This window comes from Sarcophilus harrisii, chromosome 4 (genome assembly GCF_902635505.1).
Source record: "Sarcophilus harrisii chromosome 4, mSarHar1.11, whole genome shotgun sequence".
Lineage (NCBI taxonomy): Eukaryota > Metazoa > Chordata > Mammalia > Dasyuromorphia > Dasyuridae > Sarcophilus > Sarcophilus harrisii.
In genome coordinates this window covers 384,700,005-384,713,332 of record NC_045429.1, presented here as the reverse complement: position 1 = coordinate 384,713,332, position 13,328 = coordinate 384,700,005, and the positions used below count along the sequence as shown (strand labels likewise).

Below are 13,328 nucleotides of genomic sequence, written 5' to 3'. Positions count from 1 at the left end.
ACTTAAATTGTATTCTGATGTGTGTATTTTTAGAGAGAAGATTTAACTTACTAAAATATTGTAGTTATATCTTTTTTGCAAATTACTTCCTGGAAAGGTTTTCCCAGGTAACTAATCTCATTTATATCAATTCTTGTTAGTTTAAATTTTAGAGAATTACTTTTTTTCTAATTCTAACTCTAACCTCTGGGATAAACCACTGATTTGCTGATTACCCTCTTAATTTATACAGCCTATTGTTTGCACACAATGGTGCTTTTTAACTTTTTGGGTCTCCTTGTTATGACAACTGATTTATACCTTTTTAAATTGTGTGAAATTATTATAATTTATATCTGGCCTTTCTTCTACTCAGTACTCATAATTTATCACTTATTTGAATTGATCAAAATTGAATTATTTCAAATGAATTTTTTTCTCATTTTTATCTGTTATCCCAGTTTTGCACTAATCTCCATTTTTGCTCTAACAGGGTGATAATCTGACTATTCAGGCAACTGAATTCAAGTATGATTCCCACATTATTAATGAGTCACTTTCTGACTATTATTATCAATTTCATTTTTTGTAATGCTGATCAGTGTTCACTATGTGCCTACCTATCCTTTTCTGGAAATTATCATGTGTAAATGTGAGGTTTTTGTGTAGTACATAATAAATTTTTGTTCCCTCTCTTACTCCTGACCCATCTTTCTCAATATATTTCTTCCACCTTCACCTGTTCTCATTGAAGTCCTTAAGTACGGGCTAATTAATTTGGAGGTCACATCAAGTTCCTTGTAGAATCCTACCTTTTCTTCCTTTGCAACAGAGGTGCATAAACTAGTTAAGTTTTAAATTCATTTATTTTGCAAATAACTCAATGTAGATGACCAAATGCCTGTGAAATGATGTTTTGACATTTTAATGCTGTTATTATTAAACATTAAATAATATTCAAGACATGATATCATCATGTAAATTGTTCTCTTGGTTTTGCTCACTTCATTCTGAATCACTTCACAAAACTCTTCCTATATTTCTATGAATTTGTCATATTTATTGACTTCTGACTGGACATGTGATTTCATCAATGTAGGGAGTTCTTGGAGAGGAATTTCCTTTATCATTGTTGATCAGCACCTGAAGAGACTAAGAAAGATGATGGAATAAGAGGAAGCTGAAGTCTCTCAACATAGCTACTCCAACACAAAATTCAGGAATGGCAATATTAATAAACTAGCAACAACAGCATTTTTTATAGCACACTAAGGTTTACAAATATCTTATTTTGTCCTCAAAGCTGTAGGTGCCATTATTATCCCCATTTTATAGATGAGGAAACTGAGGCACAGAGCTGAGTGTCCAAAGTTGTGTTTAAAGTCGCGTCTCCCTGATTCCTGATTTAACATTTTTTCCACTACCCCACCTATCTGTCTACAAGAGCATCACGTGGAAGAGTGAGTGGGGAATCTGAGGAGAAATCACAGTAGAACATTTTTCTAGGTCAATTCAGGGAGAGGCAGAAATCTACAAACCCTGGGGAGGGGTCTAAGATAGTTAACGTAGAGCCTCTAGCATGCAGAGGTCTGGAGCTTATGGTTGTATACCAGATCAAGAACTAGGAACAAGGATAAATGGGCAGTAGTATTGCTCTGACCCTAGAGCCTTTCAGTGAAGCTTGGAGTTGAGACCTCAGACCTAGAACTGTGTACTGCAGCAGAGAATGCAGACCAGGGGTGAATCTAGAGTTCCATCACCCACCATGGAGCAGGATCATAGAATTAGTTCACAGACTATGGCTAGAGCCAGCTGCTCAGGATGCAGATTAAAGTGCTTGGACCAGGACTAGCCTGCAATTCTTTTGCTTTGAATATGCAAAACCAGCTATCTGGTAAAGTCTGGGGCAAGCAGCTGTTCAGCAGAACTTCAAACAGAGGCAAGACTGCATTTATGTTACCCAGATTCAAACAGGAGCTGGGAGTGTGCAAAGCTCAGACTAGAACATCAATCAGACAGTGCCTTTGATTAGACTGTTCAGGATATGCTGAAAGTTTGGATCTTCCTAATCTGAGCTTTCTGAGTTCCTTGAAGAATATAGCACTCAATATCAAGAGAAAACAGCATCACAGGATGTTAGATAATACAGAGCAAAATCAAACTTAAGCGCCGACATTTTTCCTCTAGAAGTATATAAACCGGTCCCTAACTTAAAATTTCAATTCAAAAAGTAAAGCTGAAAGAATGAATAAACAATTACCAAAAAAAAAATTTATGATAAAGAGCTTGACATAAACCCAGAAAAAGAGAAAAACTGCATCTATAAGCAACGACTTAAACAAAAACATAGCTTGACCACAAGGAAAATTAGAATTCCTGGAAGAAATTAAGAAAGAGTTAAAAAACATGAAAGAAATATGAAAAGAACACACATGAACATATAATGGTATATGTAATAAGATATAATATATGAAAAGTATAAATGTATATAATATACATATACAAAGAATATGAAAAGAAATGAGCTTTTACTTCAGAGTAAAAACTTTGATAGAAAATAAATTGTTTAGTATGTAGGATAAAAAATTTTATTTTCTTTACCCAAGAGAGTCCCCTCAAAACTAGAATGGACTTACAGAAGCTAATAATAACTATATAAGACAAAAATATTAAAAAATAAAATGAAATGACAGAAGAAAATGTAACATACCACATATCAAAAATATCTGATCTGAAAAAATAAGTCATTATACTATTTGAAAGCTACACCCCCACAAAAAAATTTATTTCTAAAAATCATAACCATCCTTAGAACCAAGGGGCAAAGTGAATATAGAAAGAATTTATACATTATCTTATGAAAGAAAAAACTCCCAGGAATATCCTAGGTAAAATACAGAGCTTCCAAATCAAACTAAAAATGCAAGTTACCTGAAAAAAGAGTTGAAGGACCAAGGAACCATTACATATTACATAGGATTTGGCAGTTACCATAATAAAAGAGAAGAGAAGTTGGAATATGATATTACAAAGGGCAAATTATACAGGTTTCCAATAAAGAATAACTTACTCATCAAAACTAAATATAATCCTACAGGAGAGAAAGTGGATCTTTCATAAAATAAAATTCCTGATGTGAATGCCAGAGCTGAGTAGACACTTTGAAATATAAATACATAGTCAAGAGAAATATAAAATGATAAATATATTTAAGCAAGACCACATACAAAGATAAATGTAAACATTTTCATAGGGAATGAAGAAATATGTCTCCTCAGAAATCTAATATCATTAAGAATGATCGAAGGAGTTAAATAAGGTGGGTCAACATCTTCTATATAATTTACAATCTTAGGAAATTAATTGGATGCACTTAGAAGTGACTTGCCCAGGGTCACATAACCAGTATGTGTCAGAAGCCAGACTTGAATTTAGGAAACAAATACAAAGAATTAAAGAAGCCTGTCTCTGTGTGTGAGTGTTTATGTCAAACTGAGATCTGTTAAAAACAAAACAAAAAAAAAAAAACAACCTTAGTTTTAAAAAGTCAAGGTCTCCTAATGCAGACAGGACTATTTCTAGATGTCCTGACTTGTATCTGGTCACTGGACCCAGATGACTTTGCAGGAGACAGTGAGGCTGGTGATTTTGCATAACCTTTCCTTACTTAAATCCAATTCACTTGCATGCCATGGAATCATTTTTCTGATGTCATGGTCTTTGAGAACTAAAGACAAACAACATGTTTAGGAGTACAATGCATGCAGTAATACGATGTAGTAGTTGTGTACAGTTTAGTAATTTATGAATCAGATTTTAAAATTGCTTTACAAAATGACTGTACCCCTTTCATATCTCTCCCAACAGTGCATTAACTGTCCTACTTCTCCACAATTGTCATTTTCTAGTTAGGTCATTTTTGCCAGTCTGATATATGTGAGATAGAACCAAAGTTACTTAAAGTTCATTTCTCTCATTATTAGTGATTTGGAGTTTTTTCATCAAAAATATAATTTTTCATGTCTTTTTCAACAAAATGTCTTCCATATATACATTTAAGATTCCTAGTTTCATGTTTTCCTTGCACAAGACTATGCTAATCTTAGTATTATTCTTATTTCAGTATATGTGTTACTGAAGTGAGCATAAGGCCATACTTTTAATACCAACCTCCTACCAGTGTTCCTGTATGGAGATGAAACATGAAATTCACCCATCTTTGAAGAATTAAAAGATAAATATCATCCAGAGAGCAATGGAGATAGGCACAGTGGATATAAGTAGCCTGCAACATATAACCAGTATATAATAATGAGCCAGAGTACTTCACTTGTTATCCTTTCACTTTTAGGATAAATTGAAAAAGACTTTCAGGATACTGATTAGCACTCCACCCCAGGATTCAACTGCTCCCCTTCCCATTGCTTATGACAAACTTATGGAAAGATATGGATGAAAGTTGCATAAGACTGAAAGTATGGATAGATTGTGATCTGCACCATTGAGGAAATTTTCAAATGGATGAAATCACAGATATAATTAAATATTCTGATAATATGATCAAATCTTTAATGGTTGCCTACTGCCTCGAGGAAGATCTGAATTCAAACCCTATCTCAGATACTTACAAGCTATATGATCCTGAGCAAGTCATTTAGCTAACTCCTACTTGTCTTAGTTCCTCATCTATAAAGTGAGATGCTTTGGAGAAGATGATGATAAACTACTCCAAGAAAACCTTATGAACAAGGCTATGGGGTCAGGAAGAGTTGGATGTGACTGAATTACTGAACAATAAAACTGCCTCTAATTAATAAGAAACTCCTTGACTCAACATTTAAAGCATCTCTTCAGTTTGGCTCCTATTTTACCTTTCCTGAAGTGTATAGGGTGTTCAGAGAAGTTCAGAGATTTCTTAATAGTACCTCTAGTGAAATGGCAAGCCGAGCCCTTTTTAGAGCTTCTCACCCACCTTTGGTGTCCGTTCAACTCTCATCTGTGGCTCCAAAAAGCGATTGCAACTGCATGGCCACATAAGGGTAGCCAACAGGCTTTCAACCTAGTGTTGAGTTAGAGGGATGCCTTCTCCTGTGAAGACTTTTCCTATCCTAACAGATGAACATGTTCCAGTGGCTATGAAGGTGGCTGAAGCACTGAGAACTTGGTCAGACATTAAAATACCAAGGTCATCCCAGGCTATCACCAGGCATCCTGACTTTTGTCTTGCCACTGAACTTCGATGACTCTGAAAGAGAGAGTGAGGCTGATGATTTTTGCTACTCTGCCTCATTTAAATAAAATTAGTGCACAAATTAAGATGTCACTCATTTGTGATATCGCTGGTCTTTTTCAAAAACGGAAAGGAAACAACCGTCTTTTTCCCCCAAACATTCATATTATAAGTTTCCTTAATGTTTTCTACCTTTTAGCCAAGTCAATCAATCTTCTTGGTGTTTCTAGGACTCAACAATGCATTACTTGCCTTTGGGACTTCACATATCCAAAATTCCTACAAGTAATTCCTACAAGGTTTAACTCGGGCGCCACCTCCTAAAAGACACTTTCAGACACTATTATCAAATTATTATGAGCATTCTTCCCCTCCTCAAATCAACTGATATTTATTCATTATCTGTGGATCTGTTGTGTCTCCACTGTAGATATAAATCCATTGAGAGCAGGGATTGATTCATTTTTGGTTTTTTTCCTAGTTATTATGCAATATAATTTGGATAAGGAGTAAGAGAGTCATATAGTTAACAAAACTATATTAGGAGGAAAGCTGATGACAAGGAATGGTCTCAGGGTGTGGCCTCCATTGCTCTTGTCAGAACATACAACGGACAGTGGGGTATCTTCCTCATGTGGAACTATATTTTACCTTCAGAACTCTGGTACCAGAAGCCTTCGGGATTCAATTTTATATATAACTTTAGACAAAGAAAGTAAATATTTATTAAGACCCTACTATCTATCAGGCACTGTGCTAACCAATTTACAGATGTCTTATTTAGTCCTCACAACAACCTTGGAAAGTTGTTGCTATTAGTACCTCCATTTTATAAAGAAACTGAGACAAACAGTTTAAATGACTTGTTCAGGGTTATATAGCTAATAAGCATTTGAAGCCAGATCTGAAGTTAGGTGTTCCTGATATCCATTTTGTAACCTAACTGCTGCCTAGGTACCAATATGTGATTGCCCTGCCTACTGTCCATAGGCAAATATACAATTAGGATCAGTGAAATGAGGTATTTTCTATATTTCCTAATTAGAAGTGAGCAATATGGGGCAGTAATGTAGCTAACAACTCTAACTGTTAACCTAGCAAGAATTCTGGGAAAAGGGGAAGGTTATGCTCAGTTTTGCAGGGCTGAGGACTTCCCAGGCAATCCAATTTTCATTTTATATTAGCACAGTTCCTTGTATATAATGATTAGTAAATAACAAATAACTCCTTCTGAAATGAAATATATCAAAGTTTCTGTGATTCTAATGATTTTAAGATCATTTGGCAATATTTATTGAATAAATACAATATAATCTGGGGAGGGGAAGAACCTTCATAATAATTTCAAAGTAGGGGGATAGTGAGATAGTACAGTGGCTACAGCACTGGCTCTGAAGTCAAGAGAACCTGAGTTCAAATTTGACTTCAGACACTTAACACTTACTAGCTGTGTGACCCTGGGCAAATTATTTAATCCCAATTGCCTTATACACAAAAATAAAGTATCTTATAGGAAGTGGTACCTTAGCTAAACCTTGCAGAAATTCTAACAGTTTAATAAAGCAGGAGTACATTTTGGGTACTTCTGACAGCCTCTGAATACCAAAAGCAAGAGATGGATTGTTGAGTCTTAGAAATGTATGTATGTATGTGGCACTTTACCAAGTTTTCACTGCACAAAAAATGTACCATATATTTCTATTTCAATTAATTTCATTTATTGCAGGTACTTACTACAAAGAATTGTGAGAAATACTATAAAAAATAAAATATAGCTTCAGGCATGTACCCATAAATGTTTTTACAACCAAGTCTTCCAATAAAATGTACAAAAGGATACGCTTCTAAGTTTGTCATTTTAAACATTTTCTTCACCAGCTTAAGTTGAGACAATCAATAAAATAATAGATCCATAAGTTCTGGTTTGAAGTCATTTCTGAAATATAAATGCTCACACTGAAAATTTAATAATTGTCTTAAACTTCAGCACACACCTGTAAATACGCCCATTCTGTTGTAGCTGCTTTGGGATGTAGATGGTTTCAGAGTAGAGACATCTAAAAGTCTAAAAATAAATGATTTTTTATGATTGATCTGCTTTATGATGATCTGCTTACTATATACTTCCTCTTGTCCCTTTCTTCTTGTTGTCCTATTTGAATCTATAAGACAAAGAAGTAGTTTGCCATTTTCTTTTCCAGAGTGTTCCCTATTTTACAGATGAGAAATTGAGGCAAAAGGGATTTAAATACCTTGTCCAAGGTTAACAGATAATAAGTATCTGAGGTGGGATTTGAACTCAGATTTCCCAGATTCCAGGCATGGTGCTCTGATTTACTTCATCACCTGGCTTTTCCTTAAATCTTATTGTTTTGCCAATCTGGCTACAACCCTACATCTTAATGGGAATTGTTATCATCCTTGTAATTTTCTCTAAGGCTGCTAAGGGAAATAATGGATAGAGTCCCAGACCCAAAGTAGGGAAAAACTGAGTTCAAATCCAGCCTCTTGTAGTGATCCTGGGCTAGTCACTTAACCTCTGATTCAGTTTCCTCACCTGTAATAAGGTAATACACTTACCTTATAGGATTGTGGTGAGAATAAATGAGACAATTTTTTATTATAGTTTTTTTTATTTACAAGATATATGCATGGGTAATTTTTCAGCATTGACAATTGCAAAACTTTTTGTTCCAATTTTTCCCTTCCTTCCTCCCATCCTCTCTCCCCAGATGGCAGGTAGACCAATACATGTTAAATATGTTAAAATATAAGTTAAATACAAACTAGGTATACATGTCCAAACAGTTATTTTGCTGCAAAACAAGAATCGGACTTTGAAATATGTACAATTAACCTGTGAAGGAAATCAAAAATGCAGGCAGGCAAAAACAGAGGGATTGGGAATTCTATGTTATGGTTCATAGTCATCTTCCAGAATTCTTTTGCTAGATGTAGGTGGTTCTATTCATGACTGCTCTATTGGAACTGATTGGGTTTATTTCATTGCTGAAGAGGGGCACGTCCATCAGAATTGATCATCATATAGTATTGTTGAAGTGTATGATGATCTCCTGGTCCTGCTCATTTCACTCAGCATCAGTTCATGTAAGTCTCTTCAGGCCTTTCTGAAATCATCCTGTTGATCGTTTCTTATCGAACAATAATATTCCATAATATTCATATACCACAATTTATTCAGCCATTCTCCATTTGATGGGCATCCACTCAGTTTCCAGTTTCTGGCCACTACAAACAGGGCTGTCACAAACATTCATTCACATACAGGTCCCTTTCCCTACTTTAAAATCTCTTTGGGATATAAGCCCAGTAGTACACTCCTGGATCAAAGAGTATGCACAGTTTGATAACTTTTGGGGCATAGTTCCAAACTGCTATGAAACAATATTTGTAAAACGTTTTACAAACCTAGTGCTAGATAATGCTAGCATTATTATGAGTAGTATTTCCTAACTGTTTGCCTCTTTGCAGCATCTGAAACCTGCATCGTTTGGGACCCTGTTCTTGCAGTTTTTTGCGACATTACTGTCTCGCTCCTCGGCTTCCTCTGCAGGACTATCCTCCATCAGGTAACTGACAAGCTTGGAGAAGCAATTCCCCAGACAAGCCGGCGAGACTCAAGGCGCGGTTAACCGCAGCACCGAGCGCTACCTGCGTTACAACTCTCAAAAGCACTCTCCCTGGGACTCCTGCCTTCTAGCCCTGGGCATGCTCAGTGGCCTGGCGAAGTACTGGAAACTTGTCCCGCCTCCCTTGGCTACGCGCGAGTGTAAAGCGCAGGCGCCAGTGCCCTGGAAGCCCGGGAGTTCTGGCTCAGATCCGAGCTGAGTGTGGCGCGAGAAAAGATGGAGAGGTGCAAGCTGGAGAAATTCAGGAGTCCGGGCCGGGGGAACGGACTCCGGGCTGTGGCACCGCTGCGGCCCGGGGAGCTGCTCTTCAGGTCGGAGCCCTTGGCTTACACAGTGTGCAAAGGGAGCCGAGGTGTAGTGTGCGAGCGCTGCCTGTGCAGGTACGGGGCAAGCTTCTCTCACCTGTGCGTGCGTGTCCGGGGATGCTGTGGAGGGAGTGTAGGGGAGTTGGGCGGGCAGAAGGACGGAGACTGGAAGGCGCCGAAGGTCCTGGAGGCGGGAGGCGGGACGGAGCTTGCCCTTCTCCATTTAATGTCCAAGGACTGCGGAAGAGGGGCACCTGATTCCAGCTGCCAGGCTGCAGGTGGGACCGCCTTTCAGGTGCCAAACCCCGGGCGCCAACCCACGTGTTTAAAGAGTTGTCCTGAAGGGACGTGCGTACTTGGGAACACCCTCTTCAACTCCGGCCTGTCTATCCTTTCCTCCCGTCTGCCAAAGTCCTTGTTCCTCCGTGGAGGTAGGGTAGGAAGAAGGAGATGCGTGAAGACGGCCAGGTGGAGTTGGAGAGAGGGGTTCCACCTGGGGAAAAGAGCCGAGAGGTCTCTGGCAACTGACAGGGGTGGGAATTAGGCAAAGGGAACCACCCAGAGGGAGGAGCGAGCGCTGCGGATTGGGGGAGAGCCTCCGGAGAGGTTTTGGGGTAGCAGGCTTGGGGAGGAAGAAAGTCTGAAAGGAAGTGCATTGAGTTGTGCGAATGTGTGTGTACACACACGTACGTGCACCTGATCTAAAATTCAGCATTCAACACTTCTGCCTGCCAGTCTCCTTATTTATAAATGGGGATAAAAATAGCGTCTACCTCCCAAGGTTGTTGTGAGGATCAAATGAGATAATTATTGTAGCACCGTTCCAGGCACACAGATAATGTTAACTATCATATAAATTTATCCACATAAATACAACATATCCAAAGTGTCCCAAAAGTCTTGGTGCAGGTTTAGTCTCTTAAAGCTTAAAACTTGCATAATATATACTATATTAGTTTATATGTCTGTGTATACTTACATGCAGAGACACATAAGTATGAGAACCTTGGATAACGGATAGAGAGCTGGCGTTAGTGTCAGAAGAATCTAGATTTAAGTCTTCTGCCCTGTGGGACTCATCATGAAACATGAAGTTCTTGGTAACTTTAAAATTAAAAATTAATTTGTATAAGTATTTGTATAAAGTGACTTACCCAAGGTCATGTCATTAGTAAAAAGTGAGCCTAAAGGCCTGTCTTTAATCTAAGACTATAAATTGCAGATTTGAAGCCTCCAGCTATAAATTGCAGAGAAGATGCCATCTGCATAGGAGAGGGAAATTCCTTATACCAATGAAAACACAAGTCCAGTGCAAGTATGTGCATAGGAATTCTTTAGATCATAAGATCATAGAGTGTTGGGAGGGACCTTAGAAGTCATTTTACAGATGAGGAAACTGAGGCCCACAGAGATTGTGGGCTTAAAATTATACAACTAATAAATGACCAACATGAGATTTGAACTAAAGTTCTCTCACTCTAAATTTGTTGTCTTTTCCACTGCCTCTCAATTTCAGATGTAGAGTTGTTGCTTTTGTTTTATTTTTTGTTTTGTTTTGTTTTGTTTTTGGCTTGGACTTGTGATTCCCTAGGTGCAAGGAAATCCCAATATGCAGCCTCTTTCTTCTGCCAGATGAAGTACTTATTTGTAACATATATACCTTGGAGAGTTGCTTGAGTTAAGTAATTTACCCATAGTCCCTCAGAATGTGACCAAGGATAGATTTGAATTTAGATCCTCCTGGGTATACTGGGTTTTCCATTAGTTCTACTGTTCTAGCAATAGCTTATCTTTCCAGACTAATTACTTATTATCCTCTCTCATGACCGTCTAGGCTCCATCAAAAGAGACCTACTGGTTGTTCCTAGTAGTTTGACATTCCATTTCATGTCATCCTGACTTTGCTCAGACTTTCTGCAGTTAAGATTGTTCTTTCTTCGCTCAGTCCTTAGGGACCTCTAAGTTGCCTTCTAGATACAGTTAAGTGTCATCTCTTCTAAGAGGCTTTTCTTGAGTTCCTAAATTATTCCTCACCTCAAGCCAGAGCATAATTTTTTTTTCATTTTGTATAGGTTTCATTTCATTTGTATAGGTGTATAGCATCATAGCAATAGATGCTAATCTATTAGCATGTTATATGCTCCCTCCTTCTGCCCCAGTGTAAACTCCTTGAGGATAATAACTGACTTTTATATTTGTATCTGCAGGGACCAGAACAAAACCTGGCATGTTTATTGATTGACTGAAAGATATTTATATACTTAGAGGAGGACTGATGCAGAGCTCTCACTGTGGAAGAATAAGATGTTGCTTTGAATCCCAATTACTCAGTGTCTTTGTGACCTTGAGCAACTTATGTCATATTTGCAAGTTTTTTGTGCAAGTGAATGAAGGCATGGGACTAAGTGACTTCTGAGATGCCTTGCAACTGATTCTTGGTCCTTTACCTCTCTAGGGAGACAGAGACAGAGGCATACAATATGTTAGCTTGGAAAAGGGATATGTATATATATATGTGGGTCTAAAAATTATGTTAAAATTTGTGTTTCTAACTATAAAGAGGTGGGGATATTCCCTTCCAAATACTCGCTTTGCCCCATAATTAACCTGTAATTTAAATTTTTAAGTGTCAAGCGGTGGTAAGTTTTCTTGAGATGGAGATAAGTTGTGCAAGCTTGTTGTGTTTCTATTGGAAAACAAATTGCTTGCTTCTTACTCTTTGGTTTAGATGGACAGCAAGTCTTGCAGTCTTGGATATTTAATTAAGTATAGATTTTAAAACTGTGCAAATCCCTGAGGATACAAAGGAAAAAAAAAGAAACACTTCTTCAAGCACTTTCATTCTGTGATGGGGAAGAAATACAATACGCATGTCAGTAAGTACAAAGTATGTATATATAAAATAATTGCAAGAAAGAAGAGAATGCTGGAAACTTGGAGTATTAAGATAGACCTTTTTTTAAGAAGGCTGCCTTAACTCTATCTTGAAGTGAGGGGGGGGGGGAGATTTTAGGAGGTAGAGGTTAAGTTAAGGTGGTACATTAAAAAAAAAAACAGATGCTGAAAAAGGCACTGATACTTTTAGAGACTCAGTATCTATTCAAGGAGCAACTAGAAAGCTAGATTGCTTGAAATGTGAAATAAGACTGAGAAGTGCCGTAGATAGAGCACCAGCCCTGAAGTCAGGAGGATCTGAGTTCAAATGTGGCCTCAGACATATAACACTTCCTAGCTCTGTGACCCTGGGCAAGTCACTTAACCCCTTCTGCCTCAGCAAAAATAAATAAACAAACAAACAAATAAATAAATAAGACTGAGAATATAGTAGGAGCCAGATTATGGAGGACTTTAATTTTCAAGGTAAGAATTAATTCTTTTTCCCTTAAAGGCTGTAAAAAGTTTTTTTTTTTTTTTATTGTTGTTGTTGTTGAGGGGAAAGGGAATGATATGGTTAGATCTGTCTTTTAGGAACAGCTGTTTGAAGTTATTTGGAAAGTAAATTAGAGAAGGAAGAAGCTAAGGAAGGGGATTGGAAGCTACTGCAGTTAGGATACTTATATTGACTTTTGAGTGAATTATAGGCTGTGGAGGTGATGTTTGGAGTTCTCTCCTTGTTACATCCTCAATGTTTTATCCCAAAATTTACATGTCCAGGATGAAAAACTTGCATCTGAAAATTCTCTTTTTCTTTGTAGAATATATGGATCAGCTTGCAGATAAAAACCAACCTGGCAAATTATTTAGAGCTGGAACAAAAGCCTCCTGGAATTAATAAATGATGATGAATTAGTAGCTAGATTATCAGAGATCAGCACTTGAATGATTTGAATTGTTTGGCTTCTGAAACAAGTCCATGGCAGACCTCTTCAGTTTTTGATATGATTCCTTTTGAGTATACTATTAATTGTCAGTGTGCCTCCCTATAATGATGTTATATGTAGTAAGTATTTGATTTTTATGTCATCTATTTGTGTACCTAGACTCCAGTATTGGTCATTGTAAAGTTATTATTAATTGAAGGGATTCAGTGGAAAAAAATATTAAAGGAGAATTTTGGAAAAATTAGAGGTATGGAAATTATTTATGTAGGATCAGAAAATCTGACTGGGTTAAAGTCCCTTACTATTTATGGTATCAGGGGTAATTCATTTAAATTCTGAAACT

General features: G+C 37.3%; 1 protein-coding gene across 1 annotated transcript in view; it reads left to right on the top strand.

The window, feature by feature from the left end:
- The first annotated feature begins 8,581 nt into the window (after positions 1–8,581).
- The window catches only part of SMYD3 (SET and MYND domain containing 3), a 961,044-nt gene continuing 956,297 nt past the window's right edge, over positions 8,582–13,328 (top strand). The window contains exon 1 of the mRNA XM_023502028.2: positions 8,582–9,239. Coding sequence (XP_023357796.1) covers positions 9,076–9,239 — 164 coding nt within the window. The 5' untranslated portion in view covers positions 8,582–9,075. The remainder of the gene's footprint in view (positions 9,240–13,328) is intronic.